The sequence below is a fragment of the Salvelinus alpinus genome, chromosome 9 (assembly GCF_045679555.1).
Source record: "Salvelinus alpinus chromosome 9, SLU_Salpinus.1, whole genome shotgun sequence".
NCBI classification, from domain to species: Eukaryota; Metazoa; Chordata; class Actinopteri; order Salmoniformes; family Salmonidae; genus Salvelinus; species Salvelinus alpinus.
The window spans coordinates 52,239,054-52,265,670 of NC_092094.1; the positions used below are offsets into that span (position 1 = coordinate 52,239,054).

Consider the following 26,617-nt stretch of genomic DNA (forward strand, 5'->3'; position numbering starts at 1 on the left):
ACACACGGTTACGCGGTAGACACACAACCTCAGTGACCCCACCGAAAGACTGATGACACATGGTCGGACGCTGGTCCTGTGCCCCGTCGCTAAACAAGATTAAGAACTCACAACACCCAGGAGAGTAATCGTCCTCAGATACCTTGGGTAATCCATATCGTATTGCCTTCCAACAGTCAAAACGATTTCAATTTAATTTCCATCTCTCATATCTGAATGAAAATGTATAAAAGGCTCATTTCCTCCTCCTGATATCGTGGAGTTGATAAAACAAAAGTAAGGTTGTGAATTTCATTTCAACCCACTGTTTGATGGTGAATAAATAGCACAGTACGTGGAAGCGAAGTTAATAATCAAATGAGCGCCATGGGACGTCAGCCTTAAGAGGCAGGCAGGAATCCGCAGGGACGTCTTCTTATCACTAGCTTGGCAGTGTTGCGTTGTCTTTGCATATATATTGAATCCAGTAATCTGCAGCTATGTTCAGTAGCAGCAATTGTTTGATTGTAAAAATCTAAGTTATACATTTGACACAGTTTGATGGTTTAACGCACGCGTCAAAATCCTTCCACAGAGGGACGAGTATCTGCCGGTTTTCGCTCCTCCCATATACTTGATTGATTAATTAAGGTCACTAATTAGTAAAAATAATAATAGTCTAGGTCTTAAATGAAAGAAAAACAAAACCCTGCAGACACTAGGCCCTTCATGGAATGAGTTTGACAACCCTGGTTCGAAGGAATCTGGCCCTTGTCATCAATGATTTGCATGTTAAAGTTTTTCTGAACAGAAACTGTAGACATAGCTGAAGATCAGTCTCATAGCGATGCCCAACCAACATTGCTGTATAATTTACCAGAGTCATTGCCATATCTGTGTCACACTAAAAAAAGATAACTGTTAAAATGAGCCATTTGATCCACATTTTCAAAAGAATAACATTTCTTGACTCAACTGAATCCCATTCAAAACGGCAGTTGGACAGATAATCAAATCACAGCTTGGATAATGCGGTCTGTTCTATCCATCTATGGTCTATCAGACTGCTACGATGAGAGGGTATCCACCTGTTTTATGGGCTGGCTTGGGCGAGTGGGACTGGGGAAAGTGCTGTCACCCCGAATGAAGCCAATGTTTGCTTTCGGCGGATGCCGTTAGGGTGCGTGTGTGTGTGCATGTGTGCGATTGACTGTATGTATGAATGCATGCATGTATGTGTTTGTGCGCGCGGTTGACTGTGTACATGTGCTGTTAAAACAGAGTGAAGCAGATGTCAGTTCCTGTGGAGTGTGATGTACGACGGGTCATACCGCTACACCGCAAAACAAACCAGGCGTGATGTAACAAGCTGTAATGCAGCAGTTCATTCGCCTCGCTGCCCGGACAATATCAATTCATTTATACTGTGTCTAACACTACTACTGGGTTAAGTTTAATGTAAAAAATTGTATAAAAAAATGAGCGTTTCTTATTGGACCAGTCCAGATAGGACCTACCTATTTGTCTGTTTTCTTCCGTTTGGTGCCTAAGGAACAAAACCCTGCTATTAGGGTTCGGCAAAACCAAATTAGAAAAAATATATATATAAAAATACAAAATACTGAATTAGGTGCCAACATAAGGAACGTATATAAAAAGGTGAAGTATTCTATGTTTACCTGGTGTTGCATATCAGATCCCATCTATCTACGCTAGCGATAGCCTTGGTTCGTCTTGGCCGGGTGACGTGACGCTTGACGGGAACCAGCTCGGGACCCGAGTCTCTACCCGGGTCACAGCTAAAGCAGGTCCCCATCCCTCAACTATGCCTTAGAGGACAAACTAGTCTAATATTTCCCATGTAGCCTTCCCTCTGTTTTCGTCTCCCACACTCTTTTTTCCCCATCCTCTAAGTCCCATGCAGTGTTTGTCCTCCCTCTCATCCCCTCCCTCTGTTTTGCGTTCTCATCCTCTGTCTTCTGTCTCTTCCTCAGTCTTTGTCCTCTCACATGACACCCTCTCTCTCTCTCTCTTTCCACTCAGACTCAAAATGCTAATGGTTTTGTGCCCAAGCACTATTTGTCACTTGTCATTTGGGTAACAGAATGCCTACTGTCTCCCATGGTGCAGCATGGACACTGGACAGATGTTTGGGCCACAACACTGCATCCATCTGCCATCTCTCCATCACTTCCTCAATCCCTCCTTTGTGTGTGTCCTCCTCCACTATCTGTGCTCTGTATGGTCAGACGAGCCCCTCTTGTTTGTCTATGGAATAAATCTCGCTGAGCAGAAGTCACATGCCCTATGGGCCCAGGTCAAAAGTAGTGCGCTAAATAGGGAATAGGGTGCCACTTGAGACGTAGTCATGTAATGATGAACTGGAAACATCCACCCCCCCCCATAGAAATATAATTACTAGAATGGGAATTACTATTCAAGTGGTATGAGGGAGGGGCTTTGAACCCTCTAGTAACTCTATTTCTATGGCCTGCGGCCCACATGACCGCAGGCCATGAGAGCAAAGCCAAAGTGCATGCACATGTTGATTTGGTTTTCTACTAGTGAGTGAGTGAGTGAGTGAGTGAGTGAGTGAGTGAGTGAGTGAGTGAGTGAGTAGAGGGAACATAGAAGAGTGAACAAAATTGGAATTACACTTTAAATGAGGAGGGAGGCAGCGAGAGACGAAGAGGAAGGTGTGTGTGTGTGTGTGTGTGTGTGTGTGTGTGTGTGTATAGAGAATCAGACAGGAAGCAGTTACAAAAGGCCCATTGGACTAATACTGTCACCCCTGAAAACAATTTGATGTATACTATAAAACAAGTGTTCCTGATCAAAATACTAAACTCACAGCAATGTTGATACGCACAGCCCTGGTGTAACGTGTTGTTAGTGACTGAACCATAGAATATAGAATAACAGTATATTTTGGTAACCCTTCTTTCCGGATCAGCATCCATTCTTAGCATTCTTGATAGATGCAGTAGCCTACACAATGCTATTGTAACAGAGTGCAAAGGTGTATCATACCATGGCTGTCAAGTTCTACACACCTAACAACCCGCAAATACATGTTAAAAGCATGAATTTCACACTACTAATACCAGCTCTGCTGGTTATTACAATATTGATGGAACATCTGTGGATATGTGGGAACCAAACAATTGATCCCCATTCAAAATCCTACTTTCCCGAACCCCAAACCTAATTCTAACCCTAAAATAGCCTTTTTCCCTTGTGGGGACTGGCGAAAAAGTTCACGATTGTCCAAACGTTCTTTGTTTTACTATTATACATTTACTTGCACACATACACACACCCGGCAACATATTGCCTGTAGGAAAAAGGTAGACTTAACTAAAACACTAAGTGGCAATAGTCTTTATCATTCATTACTTTATCAGATGCACACACACGACTGAGCGTAAAACACACACCGACACATGCAGGGCCTCGTACCTGGCCATGCTCCCAACATGGTAAACAACCGCGCCCAGCCCGGAGACAACGTGCAAAGATCCCACACTGAGCTTGTGCGAGCGCGGTGAGACAGGTGTACGCAGGGTGACAAGACCAGATAGCTGGGTGAACATAAGAAATAAAGCCAATTATTCTCTGACATCTGGGCTTTGTTTGGTGTGAGATATATACAAAAAATACACAAACACACTTATCCTTAAAAAGGCCATAAAAAAAAATATAAAAACACAACAATTTCAAAGATTTTACTGAGTTAAAGTTCATATGAGGAAATCAGTCAATTTAAATAAATTAGGCGCTAATCTATGGATTTCACATGACTGGGAATACAGTTGGTCAAAGATACCTTAAGAAAAGAAAAAAAAGTAGGGGTGTGGATCAGAAAACCAGTCAGTATCCGCTATTTGCCTCATGCATCGCGACACCTTCACATACAGTTGATCAGGCTGTTGATTGTGGCCTGTGGACTGTTGTCCCACTCCTTTTCAATGTCTGTGCGAAGTTGCTGGATATTGGCAGGAACCGTAGCACGCTGTCAAACACGTCTATCCAGAGCACCCCAAACATGCTCAATGGGTGACATGTCTGGTGAGTATGCAAGCCCTGGAAGAACTGGGCCATTTTCAGCTTCCAGGAATTGTGTTCAGATCCTTGCGACATGGGGCCGTGCATTAACATGCCAAAACATGAGGTGATGGTGGCTGATCAATGGCATGACAATGTGCCTCAGGATCTCTTCACGGTATCTCTGTGCATTCAAATTGCATGCCCATACCATAATCCCACCGCCACCATGGTGCACTCTGTTCACAATGTTGACATCAGCAAACTGCTCGCCCAAACGACGCCATACACGTGGTCTGCGGTTGTGAGGGCGGTTGGACGTACTGCCAAATTCTTTAAAACAACGTTGGAGGCGGCTTATGGTAGAGAAATTAACATTACGTTCTCTGGGAACAGCTCTGGTGGACATTCCTGCAGTCAGCATGCCAATTGCACACGCCCTCAACTTGCGAAAGATGTGGCATTGTGTTGTGTGACAAACCTGCACATTAGTGGCCTTTTATTGTCCACCAGCACAAGGTGCACCTGTGTAAGGATCTTTTTTTTTCAGCTCATGAAACATGGGACCACCACTTCACATGTTGTGTTTATATTTTTGTTCAGTGTATATTGTAGTCCACTCTTTTCTCTGCCCACCCAAGACCTTGTCAGTCAGTCAAATAACTAAAATAAGTCATTCTAAGGCAGCATCCCAAATGGCACCCTATTCCCTGTATAGTGCACTACATTTGATCAGACCCTATGGGTCCTGGTCAAAAAAAACTCCAACAAAACTAGCCCTATCTGTCAACAATACACTTGTGTATTATCAAACAGAGGTGATAAAACAAGTTCTCTATCAAATATATTACATTCTTTATACATTCATCCTCCAAGAGATAAATGATTCGTCCAGATGCATTTAAAACACTCAAGACTAAAATGGTAACTTGCCCCAGGACAACGTTGAAGATGAAAGACTTCCATTTTAAGTTTGCAGTCGAGTTTACGAAATGCTCTACGGGCCCCAGTCAAACATACTTTTTAAGGGGTCAGGTTGGATTTGTACTTTTCAGCATCGAGAATCCCATCTCATTCTAAAGAAGTGTTTTTATCATTAGTGCACTGCACACACAGAGAGTTTGAGGGCTCAAACAAGTCTCCAGTGGGGCAGCATCCAAATGAATGTGTACAACACCACCGCTGCTACCAGAGACCCCAGCAGGCAACAACGGCGTCATTGTGCTGCCTCTCGCACCACACACAGAGACACGAGGGACCCAGGGCCGTTGTCACGACAGCACTACCAGGCTAGGGATATACTGGGATCAGTACAAACACCCACGCCTCGGTTCAAATACTATCAATTATTTTCACATACATTCAAAGTACAGTAGCAGTCAAAGGTTTGGACACCTTCTCATTACAGGGTTTTTCCCTTCATTTTTACTATTTTCTACATTGTAGAATAATAGTGAAGACAAAACTACACATATGGAATCATGTAGTAACCAAAAAAAGTGTTATACAAATCAACATATATTTTAGTTTTAGATTCTTCAAGGTAGCCACCCTGCCTGATGAGAGCTTTTGCACTCTTGGCATTTTTGACAGGTACTGTAAAGTATTCAGATATAAACTCACCAAAAAAAGAAACATCCTCTCACTGTCAACTGCGTATATTTTCAGCAAACTTAACATGTGTAAATATGTGTATGAACATAACAAGATTCAACAACTGAGACATAAACTGAACAAGTTCCACAGACATGTGACTAACAGAAATGAAATAATGTGTCCCTGAACAAAGGGGGGTTCAGAGTTCCTCTGTGAAGATGGGAGAACCTTCCAGAAGGACAACCATCTCTGCAGCTCTCCACTAATCAGGCCTTTATGGTAGAGTGGCCAGACAGAAGCCACTCCTCAGTAAAAAGGCACATGACAGCCCGCTTGGAGTTTGCCATAATGCACCTAAAGACTCTCAGACCATGAGAAACAAGATTCTCTGGTCTGATGAAACCAAGATTGAACCCTTTGGCCTGAATGCCAAGCGTCACGTCTGGAGGAAACATGGTGGTGGCAGCCTCATGCTGTGTTGATGTTTTTCAGCGGCAGGGACTGGGAGACTAGTCAGGATCGAGGAAAAGATGAACGGAGCAAAGTACAGAGAGATCCTTGATAAAAACCTGCTCTAGAGCGCTCAAAATCTCAGACTGGGGCGAAGGTTAATCTTCCAACAGGACAACGACCCTAAGCACACAGCCAAGACAACACAGGAGTGGCTTCCAGTCAAGCCTATGAATGTCCTTGTGAGGCCCAGCCAGAGCCCGGACATTTTTATTTGTATTTTTTTTATTTGCAAAAATGTCTAAACACCAGTTTTTGCTTTTTATCCATTTTCGAATAAGGTTGTAACGTAACAAAATGTGGAAAAAGTCAAGGGGTCTGAATACTTTCCCGAATGCACTGTGTACTGAGATATACTGACACAAAAGCTTGAACGAACACACACACACACACAGGAAAGAACTGTCGACCAAGTCAAGGACAAGAGGCTGTTTTCAACCAGAGAAGATATTCTAGAATCCTTGGTAACTGTGTGTGTGTGTGTGTGTAAAGATCTTGAGCACATACCTACAGTACACACTGTCCAGCTCTCTATCTGAAACAAGTGTTCATCAATCAGCAGAGCAACGATCTGCTAACATTCGTGAATGCTAGGGCTATCATTATCCAAACTGCACCCAATTCCCCATATAGTGCATCACTTATACCCTACCACCCTGGTCAAAAGTAGTGCACTATATAGGGAATAGGGTGCCATTTGGGTTGCAAACCCATCAAACTATTGGGATATAAGAAGAATAGGCGTCAATGACACCATGACAGGAGCATGTTTCAATTGGCTCATTGGCATGAATGAATCAGGGCTTTTTTACTTGGTCAAACACATTTCAACAAACTGAGATGCAGCAAGGCTTTCTGTAAATAGTTCAGTACATAGTACAGTAGTCCGTTGGGAACATAAACACTATTCCATTACAGTACCGATATTTGGCTTGACGTGCTCTGCATGCTTTTCATCTTAGCTTCAGCAAACAGTACAGTAGCATGTACCTTCAGGTTGTGATTTCAGGTTAGGTTGTCTGATATGGTTTGCCCATGCCCCCCCCTTACACACAAACAGTAAATAATTTGCCTGTAGTGCTGAATAACCTCCCGAGCTCAGCACCACAACACAGACCCGGTGAGTCAGGCAACAGAAACAGTGAGTCACTCACCCCCCTCCTCCCCTATCTTTTCATCTATCCTCCTCTACTGCCCTCTCCTCCCCCTCCTCTTTTCTCACTGTCCGTGTCCGAATATCCATACTAGCGTACCACTTACTTAAACTGCATACTCATTTCGGCGTTTGATCTAGCAGAATTCAGTCGTCTTTTCTGACTCACGTGTCTGACAACAGCTGATAAGCAGATACATTGACGCGCTGTACCAAAACGAAGGAATGGCAGGAATCAATGCAATCACACATTAGATGACACGTTGAGCACTTTGTTTTTTTACATTTCACACACTATAACACACTTTCTCCGCATACTATTTATGAGGCTAGTATGGGTATTTGGACACAGGCACTACCTCCTCAGCTCCCCTTGCACCTGCAATCCTCAACTCTCCTCACCTACCCACTCCACTCCTCTTCAAATCCAGCCTTCTCTCTTTCTCTCCCTCTCTCCATTTTTTTGGAATCCCCTCTCGTTCACTTACGTCCATCTCTCCCTAGACAATGTGGGATCAATGACGCTCCATCAGTGTCACAACCTCACTGATCCCTAACCTCTTTCTATTCAAGAAGTGATTGAGTCGTTTTGCAGCTAAATGCACCGGACTGAATGTTCCTATTCCCAATAAAGTGCACTGCTTTTGACCAGAGGCTTATAGGCCTTGGGTCGAAAGTAGTGCACTACATAGGGAATAGGGCGCCATTTGGGACGGACTCTTTGTTACAGGAAACATTTAACAGGTATTCCCCTGGTTATTCTCCCTCTTTTAATGCAAATACCCTTCTAATATAAAATATCAACTATGAAGTCTTGTCTTTTTCAGAGAGCAGAGGTTGTGTAGAGCGAAGTTTCCCAAACTTGGTCCTGGTGCCCCACTTGCGTGCACGTTTTGGTTTTAGTCCTAGCACTACACAGCTGATTCAAATAAACTCATTAGCAAGCATAGATTATTTGAATCTGCTGTGTTGTGCTAGGGCAAAAACCCAAAACATGCACCCAGGTGGGGCACCAGGACAGAGTTTTGGAAACCCTGGTGTAGAGGTTATGACCTGACCAAGCCTCCTCTCCACTGGGTTGCTATGAGCTCAGCTGTCCCCCCTCTCCTCTCAACCTTGGAAATACCTAGCTGAGTCACAGCAGAAACTCCCTGCATCCCTTATTCTCACAGACAGACTGTATATGCCTGTATATACAGTGGCAAGAAAAAGTATGTGAACCCTTTGGAATTACCTGGATTTCTGCATAAATTGGTCATCAAATTTGATCTGATCTTCATCTAAGTCACAAAAATAGACTAACATTATGCTTAAACTAATAACACACAAATTATTGTATTTTTCTTGTCTATATTGAGCATTGTGGTTTGGGGCTGCTTTGCTGCCTCAGGGCCTGTGCAGCTTGCTATCGTCGACGGAAAAATGAATTCCCAAGTTTATCAAGACATTTTGCAGGAGAATGTTAGGCTACCTGTCCGCCAACTGAAGCTCAACCGAAAGTTGGGTGATGCAACAGGACAACGACCCAAAACACAGAAGTAAATCAACAACAGAATGGCTCCAACCAAAGAGACACCTTCTGGAGTGGCCCAGTCAGAGTCCTGACCTCAACCCGATTGAGATGCTGTGGCATGAGCTCAAGAGAGCAGGTCACACCAGACATCCCAAGAATATTGCTGAACTGAAACAGTTTTGTAAAGTGGAATGGTCCAAAATTCCTCCTGACCATTGTGCAGGTCTGATCCGCAACTACAGAAAACATTTGGTTGAGGTTATTGCTGCCAAAGGAGGGTCAACGAGTTATTAAATCCACGGGTTCACATACTTGTCCCACCCTGCACTGTGAATGTTTACACGGTGTGTTCAATAAAGACATGAAAATGTATAATTATTTGTGTGTTATTAGTTTAAGCAGACTGTGTTTGTAATATTGTTGTGACCTAGAAGATCAGATAACATTATAGGACCAATTTATGCAGAAATCCAGGTATTTCCAAAGGGTTCACACACTTTCTCTTGCCACTGTGTGTGTGCCATATATATGTGTGTGTGCCATCTATATATATATATATATCTATATATATCTATATATATATCTATATATATATATATATATATGTGTGAGAGTGTTTGAGGGGCGAGAACAAGCAGCCTCAGCACAACTAGCCCACTGGGAAGCTCTGATTCAGAGAAAAAATGATCACTCTTTCCAAGGACACCGAACCCCTCTTTCCCACCTTCCCTCCTTTCATACTTTCTTTTTGAACAGAAAATAGAAATATTCAAGTTTTACTCAAGTTGGTGCCAATCCAGACAGTCATGCGGTGCGTGTTGATTTGTTTTGCCGAGTGCAGTACAGGCAGCAACTGAATACAAAACCATTCCTTCCAAAAACACACAGCTCATCACACTGAACAATGACACAGTATTTGTGACTCCAAAGCCGATGTTTCTTTCATAGAGTAAGACAGACGATTTACCGGTGACTCCTCTATAGGTTAATCACTCACACTACCAGAGATATATTCCAATCTCCCAGCTACCAGACAGGCAATACATGGATAGATAGATGGTATACAGCAGAAATGGCTGGTCCATAGGCCCTCTGTTGTCAAATAACTGAGTTGCAACGAAGAGTTGTCAAAAGAAAGTTCCACTAAAACAATTAAACATTCCACAACTGTGCATGGAGACCGTCCTTGGTTTGACATTTCCAAAGAACAAAAATGCGGTACAGTGAGCAAACTAACTCAGTTTGCCTGTTTTGAGCCCAAAGTTTAAAAAAACTATTGCTTACAGAGCATCATCTTAACCGCCCTTTCTTTGGCTGCCACAAAAATGCTGCTCTTTGAACTAGCCATGGTATTTATCCCAAATGGCAACCTATTCCCTATAAAGTGCACTACGTTTGACCAGAACCCTACGGGCCCTGGACAAAAGTAGTGCACTACATTGGGTGTAGGATCCCATTTGGGACACCCACTGTCTACGAGACGAAACAAAGTCCTTTGTATCCTAGCTGTAACAAAAGAGAGCTGGAGCAAGCTGACCCTATATACTCGTGGCTTTTCCACAGGCCTACTAAATAAATCTTAGTTAGCGTAAGCCCTGCATATCCTCTACGTGGCATAATAATGATACAACATGTCGTTATTGGTAAGCCCATATGGGCACCTAAAAAAGGTATATGACACTGAAACAAAACAATCAATCTTACTCAAATAGCTAGCATTAGGCTACCACTAGACTACTGACCTAATGGTGGAATCCGCAGAAGGCGTAAACAGCGCCACGTTGCCCCACCACCAATGTTATTGTTGCAGAGCTGGGGTGGGGGGGGGAAATGGTGGGGGAAAAATTGCAGTAGATACTGTGATGTTCTATTACGCGTGCAGCAATGATGTCGGGGGGGGGGGGGGTTGTGCTCGTTGTTAGCGGTAACTTCTTCGTTGTAATGTCACATTACGCTTTAAAACAATTTGTGTCATAACAACGTAGAATCGAAATGTTTTACAACAAGTGTTACCACATGGTTTTAGCCTGTTTGATATCACAAGACTTCTACAATACTTGGCGTAGTCGTAAAGAGCTTAGCACAGCTCCTCTTTGCCTGACCGGTCAAACTCACAGGAGGCAGTCATGACGCACGGTGGCTTTCTCCACAGTCAAGGCCAGAGCGCCAGAAAAATGTTGCCTTGTTTTTGATACGAGGAATATAAAGTCTTAAAGTATGTAAATAGTCCATCTAAGACAATATTACAAAGAACAATGTTTCGTGTAAACTTCTATGTCAAGACCAGCCACCCAAGTGTGATGTTAAGCTAGGGTTGCGTCTTTGAAATATCACATCGTATCAGCACATGAGTATCGTGATAATATCGTATCATGAGGTCCCTGGCAATTCCCTGCTCTAGCGCTGCAGGTGGCAGCAGCATGCTATCGAATCCCAGTGCAGATGCTACATGTGGTTATTTGTTATATGCATAACAGCTGTATATTGCATCCTGAACGCCCAGAGCGACTGACGGCTTTAGGTCAAGTGGGTTTGATCAAGCAATTTTAGTAATAAATATACCGTTCTGAAGTTACACTGTTCGTAGTTAAACTTGTTACAGCGGTTGATAAGTCATTGATAATTGTTTGATATAAAGATATAGGGGATCGTAGCTATATTCAATCAAATTCACGAGTTGATTTTAAACCTTTGGTTGGTGTCTCGACGGATTTGTCCAAAATCGTGTGACATAAAACAGTACTTTTCTGTCCTTGCATTTATGGCAGTGTAAGGTGTCAGTATATCACATACTAAGCATTAAATCAGTTAAATTAGACATTGAACCCTGTAGGACTCCTGGATCTAGCGGTCAGAAATGCACTGTAACTACATAACTTTGTGTGTCTCCTTGTTACATGGTGAAAACAGTTTGTGGGCACACAAATCCAAAATAATAAATGCAATTGAAAAACCTAATACTTCTAACAGAAAGATAGTTGATACTTAAAACCTAAATTGAAGCTGTCATTAACATGGTTCTTCAATAATGCATAATAATTGTGGTATTACATCTGGTGTTGAGCTGTTTAATTACACAGTGATATTTTCACACCAGGAAGGAATTATCAGAATGACAGGCAAGTGACGAACAGCTGTCGTGAGTGCATGCAATGCAACAACAGCCCAAGTGCTGGGGGGAAAAATGCATTTGCGAGGAATGTACAGAATATTATGGTGTCTCATTCGTTATGCCGGTGAAGACAATGGTGCCTGGATCCACGTTGGATCTAATATCGCTAGCGAATTGAGGTTGATCATCTGTTGTCTGCTTGATTTACAGCAGGGTCTCGTTAGCTTTAACATTGTCTCGGGCCTAATACCAGTGCCAATATATCCTCCAAAACACCGGCTTCTCTGGCATTATCCCTTAAATAATGACAAATTATATAGCCTAGTGGGATTATTCACAATGATGATCTGGTAATGAAATAATTACAAATTACATAGCCTCGTGGGCTTATTCACAATGATGATCTGGTAATGAAATAATGACAAAAACATTTTGTTTTCCATGTTACACCGGCAACGTTAAACAACACAAGGGGCTTGAAGTAGCCTACTTGAACTTGGAGCTCAGAAATGCAAGTACTGGAATAGGCCTAACTTGAAAAATCGGACTTTGTCAATTTGGTGCTTGAAAACTCCTTGCAATTATTGTAGCCAATTTATAAGTTCTCCTGCTCCCTTATAATTATCAGTGACTACATTTTTGAATCTGTTTTTGTGAGAGATGTGGCCACTTTCGTTGGTTTCCACACCGCTTTAATTGAAGGGTGTTGCGCTACTCTGCTTCGGTAAAACCACGTGCAGTGAGGATGACAACATTGAATGTTGGCTTCAACTTGGCTTTCCATACAAATCCTTACATTAAAAAAAAAGGAACCTCGTTTTTGGTCACTTTCTCATTATAAAAATAACGGTGAGATTAATGCTACCTCTATTCATGGATTTATTATGTGTACCTGCGTCAGCCACATAGGTGATCGAAAATTCTCCATGCAGCCATCCAATCTATTTAGTCAGGGAATGTCAACATTATTCTCACATATTTTAGAATATAATACCGATTTGAATATCTAGGCCTTAAAAAAATAGAGGCAATGGCCTACTTTTTCTTTTACAATTTTTGGAAGCTTTTTTTGGGGGGGGTGTTCTAAACTCAGCATAAAAAAGAAACTTCCATTTTTCAGGACCCTGTCTTTCAAAGAGAATTCGTAAAAATCCAAATAACTTCACAGATCTTCATTGTAAAGGCTTTAAAAACACTGTTTCCCATGCTTGTTCAATTAATAAACAATTAATGAACATGCACCTGTGGAATGGTAGTTAAGACACTAACAGCTTACAGACGGTAGGCAATTAAGGTCACAGTTATGAAAACTTAGGACACTAAAGAGGCCTTTCAACTGACTCTGAAAAACACCAAAAGAAAGATGCCCAGGGTCCCTGCTCATCTGCGTGAACGTGCCTTAGGCATGCTGCAAGGAGGCATGAGGACTGCAGATGTGGCCAGGGCAATGAATTGCAATGTCCGTACTGTGAGACGCCTAAGACAGCGCTACAGGGAGACTCAACGGACAGCTGATCGTCCTTGCAGTGGTAGATCACGTGTAACAACACCTGCACAGGATCGTTACATCCGAACATCAAACCTGCGGGACAGGTACAGGATGGCAACAACTGCCCGAGTTATACCAGGAACGCATAATCCCTCCATCAGTGCTCAGACTGCCCGCAATAGGCTGAGAAAGGCTGGACTGAGGGCTTGTTGGCCTGTAGTAAGGCAGGTCCTCACCAGACATCACCGGAAACAACGTCGCCTATGGGCACAAACCCACCGTCACTGGACCAGACAGGACTGGCAAAAAGTGCTCTTCACTGATGAGTTGTGGTTCTCTCTCACCAGGGGTGATGGTCGGATTTGCGTTTATCGTCGAAGGAATGAGCGTTACACCGAGGCCTGTACTCTAGAGCGGGATCGATTTGGAGGTGGAGGGTCCGTCATGGTCTGGGATGTGTCACAGCATCATCGAACTGAGATTGCCTGCAATGACAACAATCTCAACGCTGTGCGTTACAGGGAAGACATCCTCCTTCTCCTCATGTGGTACCCTTCCTGCAGGCTCATCCTGACATGACCCTCCAGCATGACAATGCCACCAGCCATACTGCTCGTTCTGTGTGTGATTTCCTGCAAGACAGGAATGTCAGTGTTCTGCCATGGCCAGCGAAGAGCCCGGATCTCACTCCCATTGAGCACGTCTGGCACCCAGTTCCTACATTTGAATCATACAGGTGAATCCTACAGGTGAATGTATCAAACCAGTTGCTGGGATAAAAGTTTTGTTGCGCACTCTTCTCAAACAATAGCACTGTATTCTTTCACTGTAATAGCTACTGTAAATTGGACAGTGGAGTTAGAATGACAAGAATTTAAGCTTTCTACCCATATAAGACATGTCTGTCCTGGAAAGTTTGCTGTTACTTACAACCATTGGCTTGCCTGTTTTGCATATTATTTTGGCATTAATAAGTGTCACATATCAGTTAGCAAACAAAGTTTAAAAAAAAGATATATATCATTGAGTAAATAAAGCAGCATACAAACATGGTCTCTTTTCTGCTTTCTTGAGTAAGGCAGCTCCAAAATGCAGGTGTTTCAGCCTAGCTCAGTGCTTTCTGTGGTGGTGGTGGGGCAGCCAGCGGAAAATAGGAGCATTGTGCCGTAATTGGCTCAGTGTTCTGTCACTCATGGCGACACTCCATCACAGGCCAAGTCTAAGTCCTTAGTAAGGGTAGACATCGAACATTTAAGCCCTTTGGGTCCTGCCATAGAGTTACATTAGAAGAGCCCTTCCAAGAAGGCTCAAGGTCATTGGCCACAGACAAAATTACGTAAAATCACATTATATGTACAGTAGCTTTGATTGGACTGATCATGTCAACATCTTACTTTCAAAATCATAGCTAGCAGTCATCATCATGAATCAAGTGGACAATCTACTGGCAAATCCTTTTCAATCCTCGTCGTATGAAGAGAAATAATGTAGAGAAATTATAGATAAAACGTATTGGTGCTCATGGGCCATTGGACATAAACATTACACAACAAGTTGGAAATCGCAAATTCAACAATGAGTGGTTTGGAAGGAATCCGTGGCTAACTACAAGCATTGCAAAGCAACCATTAGCCTGCTATTCAGTGGAGTGGCTGTGAGTTCCCCCCATAAATCCAGAGAATGCCCAACTTTGATGACAGCATTTGCCCACAGGACCGCCGCACCACCTTCCTGTTAAATGAGCACAGCACAAGGTGAGTCCAAAAATGTCTTGTAACGTTATGCTGCTGCACAAATTATGTAATATGCTATGGAGATATGTATATTGTAGCTAAGAAAGTAATACTAAGTGTATGTTGTGTAGTAAGCTATTAGTAGCCCATGTGCCTCAACCTAATAATTTGGTCTATTTTCACCAAGGCGGTATTGTAAACACATCGTTCGTGGCCGTATGTGCTTGTTTGCAGACTTTTTTTTGTACAGCTTTGACAGTGCTACTGATAGTAGTGGTGGCGTTTGGCTTGCACGTGTATCTTTTTTGACACACAAACACCCAAACGGCGTTCAATGTGCCTCACCCTAATAATTTGGTCTATTTTCACCTCTTAATTTCACCTACTTTTCTAACTTGGTGTTGCACATGAAGTCTAACCGGTTTTAGAGAATGTAATCAAATATTATAAGAGCTTTCATTGTGTGCTTATATGCCCTCTTTATTTATCCTACGGTTCTGACTTGGTGTACAGAGAGAACCCTTTAAGAACGGCCCATGTTGTGAATTCTGTCACTGTACATTTCAAACGTGCTGAACAAAGTTATATTGAAGACTTCCGTCATCGCTCGCTCATTATTGTCTTCATCGAAATTACAGATGGCCTCTTATCCGCTTGTCCCCTTATTCCATAGTTTGTACATCTCAATTGTCAGTAGAAACTACATTTGCTTAAGCAAGTCAGCCATATCAGCGATGTTCTTTTAAAAGGCAGTAAATAAGCCTGAATGAACTGTTTCACTGCCAGACAAGACTCTGTTGATAGCCAGGTGTAGCAGTGGTAAGGTGTTGGGACTGCTGTAGGGACTCTGCTGTTGGGACAGCTTTATGTAGGCCCTAACAATTTGTGGGCACCGTTTGTCACCATTAGAGTGCAATTAATGTATTGTTTAGTGTTGTGTTGTATAGGGGCTTTGCTGGCATGCATCCCACATTTTTTTGTTTTCTTTTTTGCCCCACCAAGATTTACATGCTAAACTCGCCACTGCTTACAACGTCATTCTAGTCACATTACACACATTAGCAACAACCGTCCCACCGATCCTACGGGGATCCTTAAGAGGTTTTTTAAAGAATGTATAGACCTAGGCCTATGTTGTTGTATAGGTGGAGTTATGGGCCAATTTGCAGAAGTTCACTTTAATTCCAATAAGTACACATGTGGAACTGCATAAAAAAATTATATATATCATTTTTATTTCAAACCATTTTGAAATGTTGATCCCAATGTCACACATTGGCCCAATTATTTGTAGAAAGACCCATACAGCTCTCCAAAGCCCCTTGGAGGTCTAAGTGGAGCCATTACCAACTTGCTCCCACCTACCCAGTGCCTTCAGATCTGCTAACAGGCTAAAGGAGGAGGCTAAGAGGACTTGGGTTTAGGGGGTGGGGGTGGGGGCTAGAAGTGCCATCTTTCATTAGAGATTGGCCCTGACATCTGCTACTCACTCCTGGCTGGGCCATCTGCATCCCCCCCCCAGTCCTTCTGTACCAACCATCCCTCCTCCAATAGGCACAGCCGGAGTTAAGATCCCTCTGACATTCCTGCGAGGGGTTTATCCCCTAGTTTTCCTCTTTCATCCCTAGGATTTGATCCCGCTCTGCCCCTGCAGCGCACGCACGATAGCAGGCTCAAGGGACTCCTGAAGGGGCTCCGAGCAAGCTACCCCCCCTCCCCCATTTGTAGCCCCTGACATCCAAAGGGAGGAGGGGGTGTATGTGACGTATGTGTGTGTGGACCCTCCCCTGGAGCGTAAGCAGGACTATTCACCACAAACCCCAGGCAAATAAGAGTCTGGAGGAGTAACAGTTGAGACGGATATGAAATGTGGCCCAATGCAAACAGCCAGAGGCACAGATAAGGCACACATTTGGCCTTCCTATCTCCATAATGAATTCATCATCATCATCTTTGAGCTCAGTCTGTTTTGTTGATGTGTTAGTAAGTAGAAAGAATGGGGTTTCGGATGGCTGCGTTTTGGTGACGCACATAAAGACGGTTAGAATATGCGGTGAGATATTGTGAATGCACAGGTGGGTACATGCTCTTTTCTTTCACTTGAGTGCCTCTGGGAGATTTGTGTTTTGGTGGTCTAAAAAGTGGGTATACTTTCAGTAGTTCTTTCCACTTAAAGCACACAGCTCCCATTCAGGTAGTTGACATAGAAAGTTGGCTTGACAAATCCGGAGAAAAGACAGATTAGGTATCTAAAGAAAGTAGCTATGCTTTAGGTCGTGTTTATTTTTTTCATTGTATTACAATTAGTGTTCATTATTTGTTCTCTGTCATTGTATCATCCAAAGTGCTGGAGTACAGAGCCAAAACAACAAACATTTGTCCCTGTCCTGGTCCCAGGCCTGTTTGCACCTAATTGATTGACATTGGCCGTATGAGTTGGTGAGACAAGACAAACAGACCTGGGACCAGGCTAGACCACACTACTCCTGAGCGAGAGAGAAACACAGTGAGAGGGCATTTCACCAGAACTCTCCCATGTCTGTGGTATGAGCAAGGCAGTTAACACACTGTTCCCCGAGCGCCCCGAAGACGTGGATGTCGATTTAAGGCAGCCCACCGCACCTCCCTGATTCAGAGTGGTTGGGTTAAACGCGGAAGACACATTTCAGTTGAAGGCATTCTGTTGTACAACTGACTAGGTATCCCCCTTTCCCTTTCATGTCTCTGAAGAGAATGCCAAAAATGGACAATAGTAAATTGACTGAGGGGGGAGAGTGGGGTTGTGTTATGAGAGCATACAAGAAATGGGGCGGATTAAGACACACACACACACACACACACACACACACACACGATAAAAACAGACTGCACCGATCTAACGGCATAACGGTTACTTTAAGTGGACATTCAGATCACAGGGGGAGGTCGTAAATTACAGAACTGAGGGTCCAAAGACAATGAAAAACACATTCCATTGGAGAGAGCTCTTTGATATTGTAAAACAAATATGAAAACATGTTCAGCCAGTCAGTAGCAGTGCCGGCCAGAACAAACACTGTTTGAGCCCTTGAGATGTTACAGAAACATAACCTTTGGAAATAGTCCTCCCCACAACTAGAATAGGATATTGGGTTGGAATGGTGTTATACTTCACCTTGTTATTTTTCCACAAGGTTCCCACTCGTACGGCAGTTGTGTGGCCAGAGATGAGGCTGTACAAAGCTCAAACTCCCAGGGAGGAATAGTTTGAAGACAACACAGGTGGGTGGATGTCAAAAGAGAGCTATAGGTGAGGTCCAGGCCTCTGAAGTTTGCATCTTTCATTATTGGAGTCTCATATATATATATATACATACATACATACATACATACATACACACACACAGTCTAAATGCTGGCAAGACAGGCCAACTATACTGAAGTCACTCACTAGGATTCATTTCACCAGGGAGTATTGATCCTGCAGTAGTCCTGAGTTGCATAATAGCATTATGTCACATAACAGCAGACCCTATGTTACAGTAGTGTTATCTGGAATCATAACACGACATGCTGCCAGGTCACAGTTGTGATGCTCTGCACTCCTGGCAAGGAGCTTGGGGCTCCCGAGTGGCGCAGCGGTCTAAGGCACTGCACCTTGGTTCGAATCCAGGCTGTATCACCAGCGGCCGTGATTGGCCGTGAGTCCCATAGGGCGGTGCACAATAAGAATTTGTTCTTAAATGAATTGCCTAGTTAAATAAAAGGTCACATTTTAGAGTGGAGACAGACACTAGACACTGGAAAAGGAACTTCATTGAACACCGACATTAGCAAATAGCATGCAAATGCCCTGAGCTACATTGTTTACATTTACTCCCTTTATAGGTATCAAGAGTGCTGGGCCTTCACAATACTACAATAACAGCTGTATGTAAATCATAGCACATAGGAAAACTCCACAGAAATGCAATGTCCCAAGGAACACAAAGAAATAAAACAATATATTGAGTCACACTGACAGCTGAAGATAAACTGGGGGAAATCAACGTGTGAAATCTCAACTAGTGTGTAAATCGACAATGGACAGTAGCCTAATACACCTTACTGAAACTAATAGCGAAGAGGTACACGATAACACGTCGAGCCTCACGTCAAGATCATAAGTGTCAAGATCATAAGTGTCGTAGATGTCGAAAACATCCCGAATCAGATTGTCAAACACGCGCAACATTTTTTGCAGACTAAAGCAGTAGCTGTGATATTGAACAACCAATTTTCCAGATAGTCAAACAATAGCCGCAAGTGTTCAATGCACAACCAAGTCAACAAGAGAGGGTGCGTTGTATACTAGCCCTTGGTCACGACTCTCAGGTCCATTACACGTAAGAGTCATTGGAAGAAGGAGTCTTCCGTACGGGGGAAGTTTTGTTCAGAGCCCCGGGGCGCTAGGTCTGAACATTAACACGCATCGCTTGCGGTACAGTCTTGGAAGCATAAGGATCTAATCTTTCATATCAGCAAGAAATAATTTTCAATAAAAAAAATTCAATTGATACACACCTTTATAGGGTTAGGATTATGGGTTCCCACACAGCCACATCTCCATGTTACAGCGCTTGTTTACAGAAAACAGATCTGACTACCTGTGCTAATTAGCTAGCTGCGTCTCCTTGACACCTGTATGTAGGAAGGCAGATGCCACAAAAGTGTTGTCGCTGAAAAATGCTGTCGGGCGCAACTGCTAAAACAGAGGTACAGTCAGTGGTGACCCGTCATTCAGGGCAGGTGGGGCAGAGTCCCACCTGTTTGAGCAGCACACTTTTTGGTTAAAAATCAAATATATATTATATATATATACACATATACATACACTACTGTTCAAACGTTTGGGGTCACTTAGAAATGTCCTTGTTTTTGTAAGAAAAGCAAATTTTGTCCATTAAAATAACATCAAATTGATCAGAAAATAAAGTGTAAACATTGTTAATGTTGTAAATGACTATTGTAGCTGGAAACGGGAGATTTTTTATGGAATATCTACATAGGCGTACAGATGCCCATTATCAGCAACCATCACTCCTGTGTTCCAATGGGACGTTGTGTCAGCTAATCCAAGTTTATCATTTTAAAAAGGCTAATTGATCATTAGAAAACCCTTTTGCAATTATGTTAACACAGCTGAAAACTGTTGTTCTGATTAAAGAAGCAATAAAACTGGCCTTCTTTAGACTAGTTGAGTGCCTGGAGCATCAGCCTTTGTGGGTTCAATTACATGCTCAAAATGGCCAGAAACAAAGAACTTTCTTCTGAAACTCGTCAGTCTATTCTTGTTCTGAGAAATGATGGCTATTCCAAGTGAGAAATTGCCAAGAAACTGAATGTCTGGTACAACGCTGTGTACTACTTCCTTCACAGAACAGCGCAAACTGTCTCTAACCAGAATAGAAAGAGAAGTGAGAGGCCCCGGTGCACAACTGAGCAAGAGGACAAGTACATTAGTGTCTAGTTTGAGAAACAGATGCCTCACAAGTCCTCAACTGGCAGCTTCATTAAATAGTACCCGCAAAACACCAGTCTCAACATCAACAGTGAAGAGGCGACTCCGGGATGCTGGCCTTCTAGGCAGAGTTGCAAAGAAAAAGCCATACCTAAGACTGGCCAATAAAAAGAAACAATTAAGATGGGTAAAAAGAACACAGACACTGGACAGAGGAAGATTGGAAAAAAGTGTTATGGACAGACGAATCTAAGTTTGAGGTGTTCGGATCACAAAGAAGAACATTCGTGAGATGCAGAAAAAATGAAAAGACGCTGGAGGAGTGCTTGACACCATCTGTCAAGCATGGTGGAGGCAATGTGATGGTCTGGGGGTGCTTTGGTGGTGGTAAAGTGGGAGATTTGGACAGGGTAAAAGGGATCTTGAAGAAGGAAGGCTATCACTCCATTTTGCAACGCCATGCCATACCCTGTGGACAGCGCTTAATTGGAGCCAATTTCCTCCTACAACAGGACAATGACTCAAAGCACAGCTCCAAACTATGCAAGAACTATTTAGGGAAGAAGCAGTCAGCTGGTATTCTGTCTATAATGGAGTGGCCAGCACAGTCACCGGATCTCAACCCTATTGGACTGTTGTGGGAGCAGCTTGACTGTACGGTACATAAGAAGTGCCCATCAAGCCAATCCAATTTATGGGAGCTGCATCAGGAAGCATGGGGTGAAATCTTTTTTTTATTTTAAATGTCATACAAACATGGTCTCTTTTTTGCTTTCTTGAGTAAAGCAGCTCCAAAATGCAGGTGTTTCAGCCTAGCTCAGAGCTTTATTTGGTGGTGGGGCTAGCCAGCCGAAAAATACAGAGCGTTGCGCCTGATTGGCTCAGTTTTCTGTCATGATTGGCTCCGTTTCCTGTCACTCATGGGACAGTACGTCATCCCCAATTCTAAGGTTAGAGCTCAAAACTGTTAGCCCCTTGGGTTCTGCCGTAGAGTTATATTAGAAGTGCCCATCCAAGAAGGCTCAAGGTTATTGGCCACAGATAGAATGACATCAAATCACGTTCTATCTACAGTAGCTTTGATTGGACTGATGTCAACATCTTACTTTCAAAGTCTTAGCTAGCAGTCATCATCAGTTGTCATCAAGTCGACAATCTACTGGAAAATCCTTTTTAATCCTTGTCATATGATGAGAAATAATGAAGAGAAATTATAGATAAAACGTATCAGTGCTCATCGGCCATTGTACATAAACATTACACAACAAGTTGGAAATCGCAAATTCAACAACGAGTTGTTTGGAAGGAATCAGTGGCTAAGAGTTGCAAAGAAACCACTAACGTTAGCCTGCTATTCAATGGAGTGGCTGTGGGGTTTTTTCTCTCCCAGAGTTCCCACCATAAATCCAGAGAATGCCAGACTTTGATGACAAAATGTGCCTACAAAAGGACCGCTGTGCCACCTTCACAAGGTGAGTCCAAAAATGTATTGTATGCTGCTACATAAATGGTGTAACATGCAAGGGAGAAATGTATACTGTAGCTAAGAAATGAATACGAAGTGTATGTTGTGTAGTAAGCAGTTAGTAGCCCATGTGCCTCACCCTAATAATTTGGTCTATTTTCACCTCTTAATTTCACCTACTGTTCTAACTTGGTGGTGCACAAATAGCCTATAACATGTTTTAGAGAAATGTAATCATTGAATATTGTAAGAGCTTTCATTGTCTGCTTATATGCCCCCTTTATTTATCCTACGGTTGTGTCTGACGGCCCATGTTCTGAAATCTGTCACTGTACATTTCAAAAAGTGCTGAACAAATAGTTATATTGACTACGTCAGTCATCGGTTGCTCGTTAATTAGATTGCCTCTTATCCGCTTGTCGTCCCCTTATGCCATAATTTGTACATCTCAATTGTCAGTAGAAACTACATTTGTTGAAGCAAGTCCGCCATATCAGCTATGCTTTTTTTTAAGGCAGTAAATGAGGCTGAATGAACTGTTTCGCTTCCAGACAAGGCTCTGCTGAAAGACAGGTGTAGCAGTGGTAAGGTGTTGGGACTCGGCTCTGCTGTTGGGACAGCTTTATGTAGGCCCTAACAGTTTGTGGGCACCGTTTGTCATCGTTATAGTGCAACCAATGCATTGTTTGGTGTTGTGTAGTGGCTTTGCTGGAATGATTCCCCAATTTTTTTTGTTTTGCCCCACCAAGACTGACATGCTAAAATCGCCACTGAGTACAGTCAGTAAGTATTTTGCATTTGTGAAATTATTTTGATGTGATATGAAAGTAGAGGGATTTATGTTTCTAGAACCATACCACAATTGAGAATCAATTCACGTTTACATAGAGTATTTGGCTGTTTTGGCTTCCAGAGCCAATTCGCCTATAAACAGAACATGTAAGATCCCTGGACTAAAGAGTAACGTTAGGTTCCTTTAGTCCATTATCGGGCTAGTTGAAAAACAACTGTAACTGAAGTATTTTAACCTATGAACACACACACCTGTGTCAGTAGGCTAGATGAGCCATATTTTTTGCTCCCCTAGTAACCTCAACGGCAGTAGTGCGCTCAGGTACTTCGCCACAACATAATATAGTCGAATTCAATTGCTTTGACTTACTTTATGAAGTAGCTGGCCCCTTCGTTCGTGAAACCCTCTTCCCATCCTCGAGGTAAATCTGCAATGGGCGAGTAAAAATGCGCGTTATCTTCGAGGGTAGGCGCATTCCCTGAAAGTTTCGTGCATCATTAGGCTACCGGTATATCAATAACGCACAAAAGAAACCCGCTCTTCTGCGAAGTAGGCCAAACAGCATTAATAATCTGATACGAATGCATGCATACCTGACCGTATCATGTGTCCGGAATTGACAGGTTCGCCCGTTTTCGGATGGAGCCAAGCAGTTGTGTTCGTTTCATCGCTGCCAGAAAGACAAAACACCTGTTAAGAGGAAATAAACACTAGCCAATCGAACTCTCCTTAAAGAGCCAAAAAAGAACGACCACATTTCGCCTCGCCAAAGCACATATCCGACTCACTGAACGAAAAACACCCTGCCATCTCCGCAGACACCGTAGGACCAGTGCTCAGGTAAGGTCTCCCGCCCGAGCGGCGCCGCCATGATCCCGGTATGAAGTCCTATTTCATTCCCTCTTCATGGAGTCTCCAGGGCACTCAAATCCAATGATCACCGCCAGGGCGAAGAGGCGAATAAAGGGGAGGGCTGTCAGCTAGGCTACTCAGTTGACGGAGAAGTACGTTTTCTGAGTAGCCTACTTTTGTCTGCCGACTGAATGAAAGTTACACGTAGTTGGAAACAAAAAGGAGCTCTAGAGTAGCGGCTTTGGTTAATTTAAGGTTTTGTAGTTACACGTGTAAGCCAATTATTGCTCTCAAAATAGTTTTTCAGAGGCATGTTCTTATTTAACGCAGGGTCCCCAAGGCAATCGGTGCATTGCAATCTATACTGAACAAAAATATAAATGCAACATGTAAAATGTTGGTCCCATAAAAGATGGCAGACATTTTCCGTGTGCACAAAAATAATATTTCTCTCAGATTTTGTGCACAAATTTGTTTATATTCGTGTTAGTAAGCATTTCTCCTTTGCCAAGATAATCCATCCACCTGATAGGTGTGGCATATTAAGAATCTGATTAAACAGCATGATCATTACACACCTTCTGCTGGGGACAATAAAAGGCCACTCTAAAATGTGCAGTTTTGTCATACAATGCAATGCCACAGATATCTCAAGTTTTGAGGGAGTGTGCAATTGGCATGCTGACTGCAGGAATGTCCACCAGAGCTGTTGCCAGAGAATGGAATGTTCATTTCTCTACCATAAGCCGCTTACAATGTCTTTTTGAGAATTTGGCAGTATATCCAACTGGCTTCACAACCGCAGAGCACGTGGTATGGTGTTGTGTGGCCGAGCGGTTTGCTGAAGTCAATGTTGTGAACAGAGTGCCCCTTGGTGGAGGTGGGGTTATGGTATGGGCAGGCATAAGCTATGGACAACAAACACAATTGCATTTTATAGATGGCAATTTAAATGCACAGAGATACCGTGACGAGATTCTGGAGGCCCATTGTAGTGCCTTTTATCCGTCGCCATCACCTCATGTTTCAGCATGATCATGCACAGCCCCATGTTGCAAGAAACTGTACATCATTCCTGGAAGATGAAAATGTCCCAGTTATTCCATGGCCTGCATACTCACCAGACATGTCACACATTGAGCAGGTTTGGGATGCTCTGCATGGACGTGTATGACAGCATGTTCCAGTTCCCGACAAAATCCAGCAACTTCGCACAGCCATTGAAGAGGAGTGTGACAACATTCTACAGGCCACAATCAACAGCCTGATCAACTCTATGCAGGGAACCAAAAATATTTGGACAAATGTGGATGCTACCATGATTACGGATAATCCTGAATTAATCGTGAATAATGAGTGAGAAAGTTAGAGGCATACTTATCCAGGGGCTCAACTTTGTTTTTAGAAGTGGGGGGGACATCATTTTTTTTATTTATTATGCAGTCGGATAAACACTCCAAACAGCCTACCCGACCTTCTCGGAGGCGTCCACAGGGTCCTAAAGCACACCGTTGCCTCGTTTTGTATCACATTCCAATGATAAAACTGGGGGGGGGACAAAAATGCAATTTCAAAATGTGGGGACATGTCCTCCCCTTCCCCAGTGAAAGTTGAGCCTCTGTAAATATCATCCCTCCCACCAACAAAATGTTAACTTCCCCTGTTATTGGTGCAAGGTTAGCATGTCTTGGGAGCAACATTCCCTCTAAACTGCATGTGCGCACTGGCACCGAGACTACTGCGCAGCTCTCCCGGGACTGCCTCACAGAAATATCAGCCCACATAGAGAAGCACTAGATTGTACTTCACAAAATCTTCTAGAGTAGTGCTCACCAACCGGTCGCTTACCTGTTTTGCATGTTATTTTAGCATTACTACATGTCACATATCAGTTTGCAGACAATGTAAAAAATATAAATAAAAAATCATTGAGTTAATAAAGCCGCATACAAACATGGTCTCTTTTTTGCTTTCTTGAGGAAGGCAGATCCAAAATGCAGGTGTTTCAGCCTAGCTCAGTGCTTTCTGTGGTGGTGGGGCAGCCAGCGGAAAATATGGAGCATAGGTGTTGGTAATGTTCTCTAGTTGCGCCATGATTAGCTCAGTGTTCTGTCACTCGTGCGGACAGTACGTCAGTACGTTCAAGCCCTTTTTTGTGCAATTAATTTATTGTTTAGTGCTTGTTAGCATGTAAATCTTTGTGGGGCCACATTTTTTATAAAAAGTGGGACGCACGCCGGCAAAACTACTACACAACACTAAACAATAAATGAATTGCACAAAAAAGGGCTTGAACGTACTGACGTCCTGTCACAGTAAAGGGAAACGTTGGGAAACGTTGATAGTGTTAACAGGGAACGTGTTCTGCGGTTGTGAAGCCAGTTGGATATACTGCCAAATTCTCAAAAAGACGTTGGAAGTGGCTTAATTTTGAAACATAATATTTTTTTTCAATGTCCCAAACAACAATGCATTGGCAGGGCAATTCAAGCAAAGCCAATATGCAGTGATAATATATTGGGCCTATAGCTTACTGACCGGTAGATCTCGGCTTGCATTTTGACTCAAAGTGATCTTGATTAAGAAAAGGTTGGTGACCACTGTTCTAGAGCTTTCCCTGTTAACACTATCAACGTTTCCCTTTACTGTGACAATTGTGATCAAATCAACACAACATTAGCCACTTTCAATGCAACATACCGAAACAAAACAAACTATGCAAGAGATTTTGTTGTAGGCAGAATGCATCGGAGTAGGATTCTATTGTATTGACACGACTAGCATCACTACTCTGGACGGTTCTGACTTAGAATATGTGGACAACTATAAATACCTAGGTGTCTGGCTAGACTGCAAACTCTCCTTCCAGACTCATATTAAGCATCTCCAATCCAAAATT

General features: G+C 42.9%; 1 protein-coding gene across 15 annotated transcripts in view; it reads right to left on the reverse strand.

Annotated features, from left to right (window-relative positions):
* LOC139584006 (pleckstrin homology domain-containing family A member 7-like) overlaps positions 1-23,894 on the reverse strand; it is a 163,739-nt gene extending 139,845 nt beyond the window's left edge. For 3 of the 15 annotated variants that reach the window (XM_071415545.1, XM_071415543.1, XM_071415542.1), the window contains exons 1-3: positions 23,655-23,883; positions 23,460-23,536; positions 23,236-23,293 (exon numbers count right to left, since the gene is read on the reverse strand). In XM_071415545.1, coding sequence (XP_071271646.1) covers positions 23,236-23,293; positions 23,460-23,536; positions 23,655-23,737 — 218 coding nt within the window. In that variant the 5' untranslated portion in view covers positions 23,738-23,883. Of the gene's footprint in view, positions 1-1,658; positions 1,928-23,235; positions 23,294-23,459; positions 23,557-23,654 lie in introns of those variants that run through there. The other 12 variants (XM_071415530.1, XM_071415529.1, XM_071415534.1 and 9 more) reach the window with 10 other exon arrangements.
* Between the last annotated feature and the right edge of the window lie 2,723 nt (positions 23,895-26,617).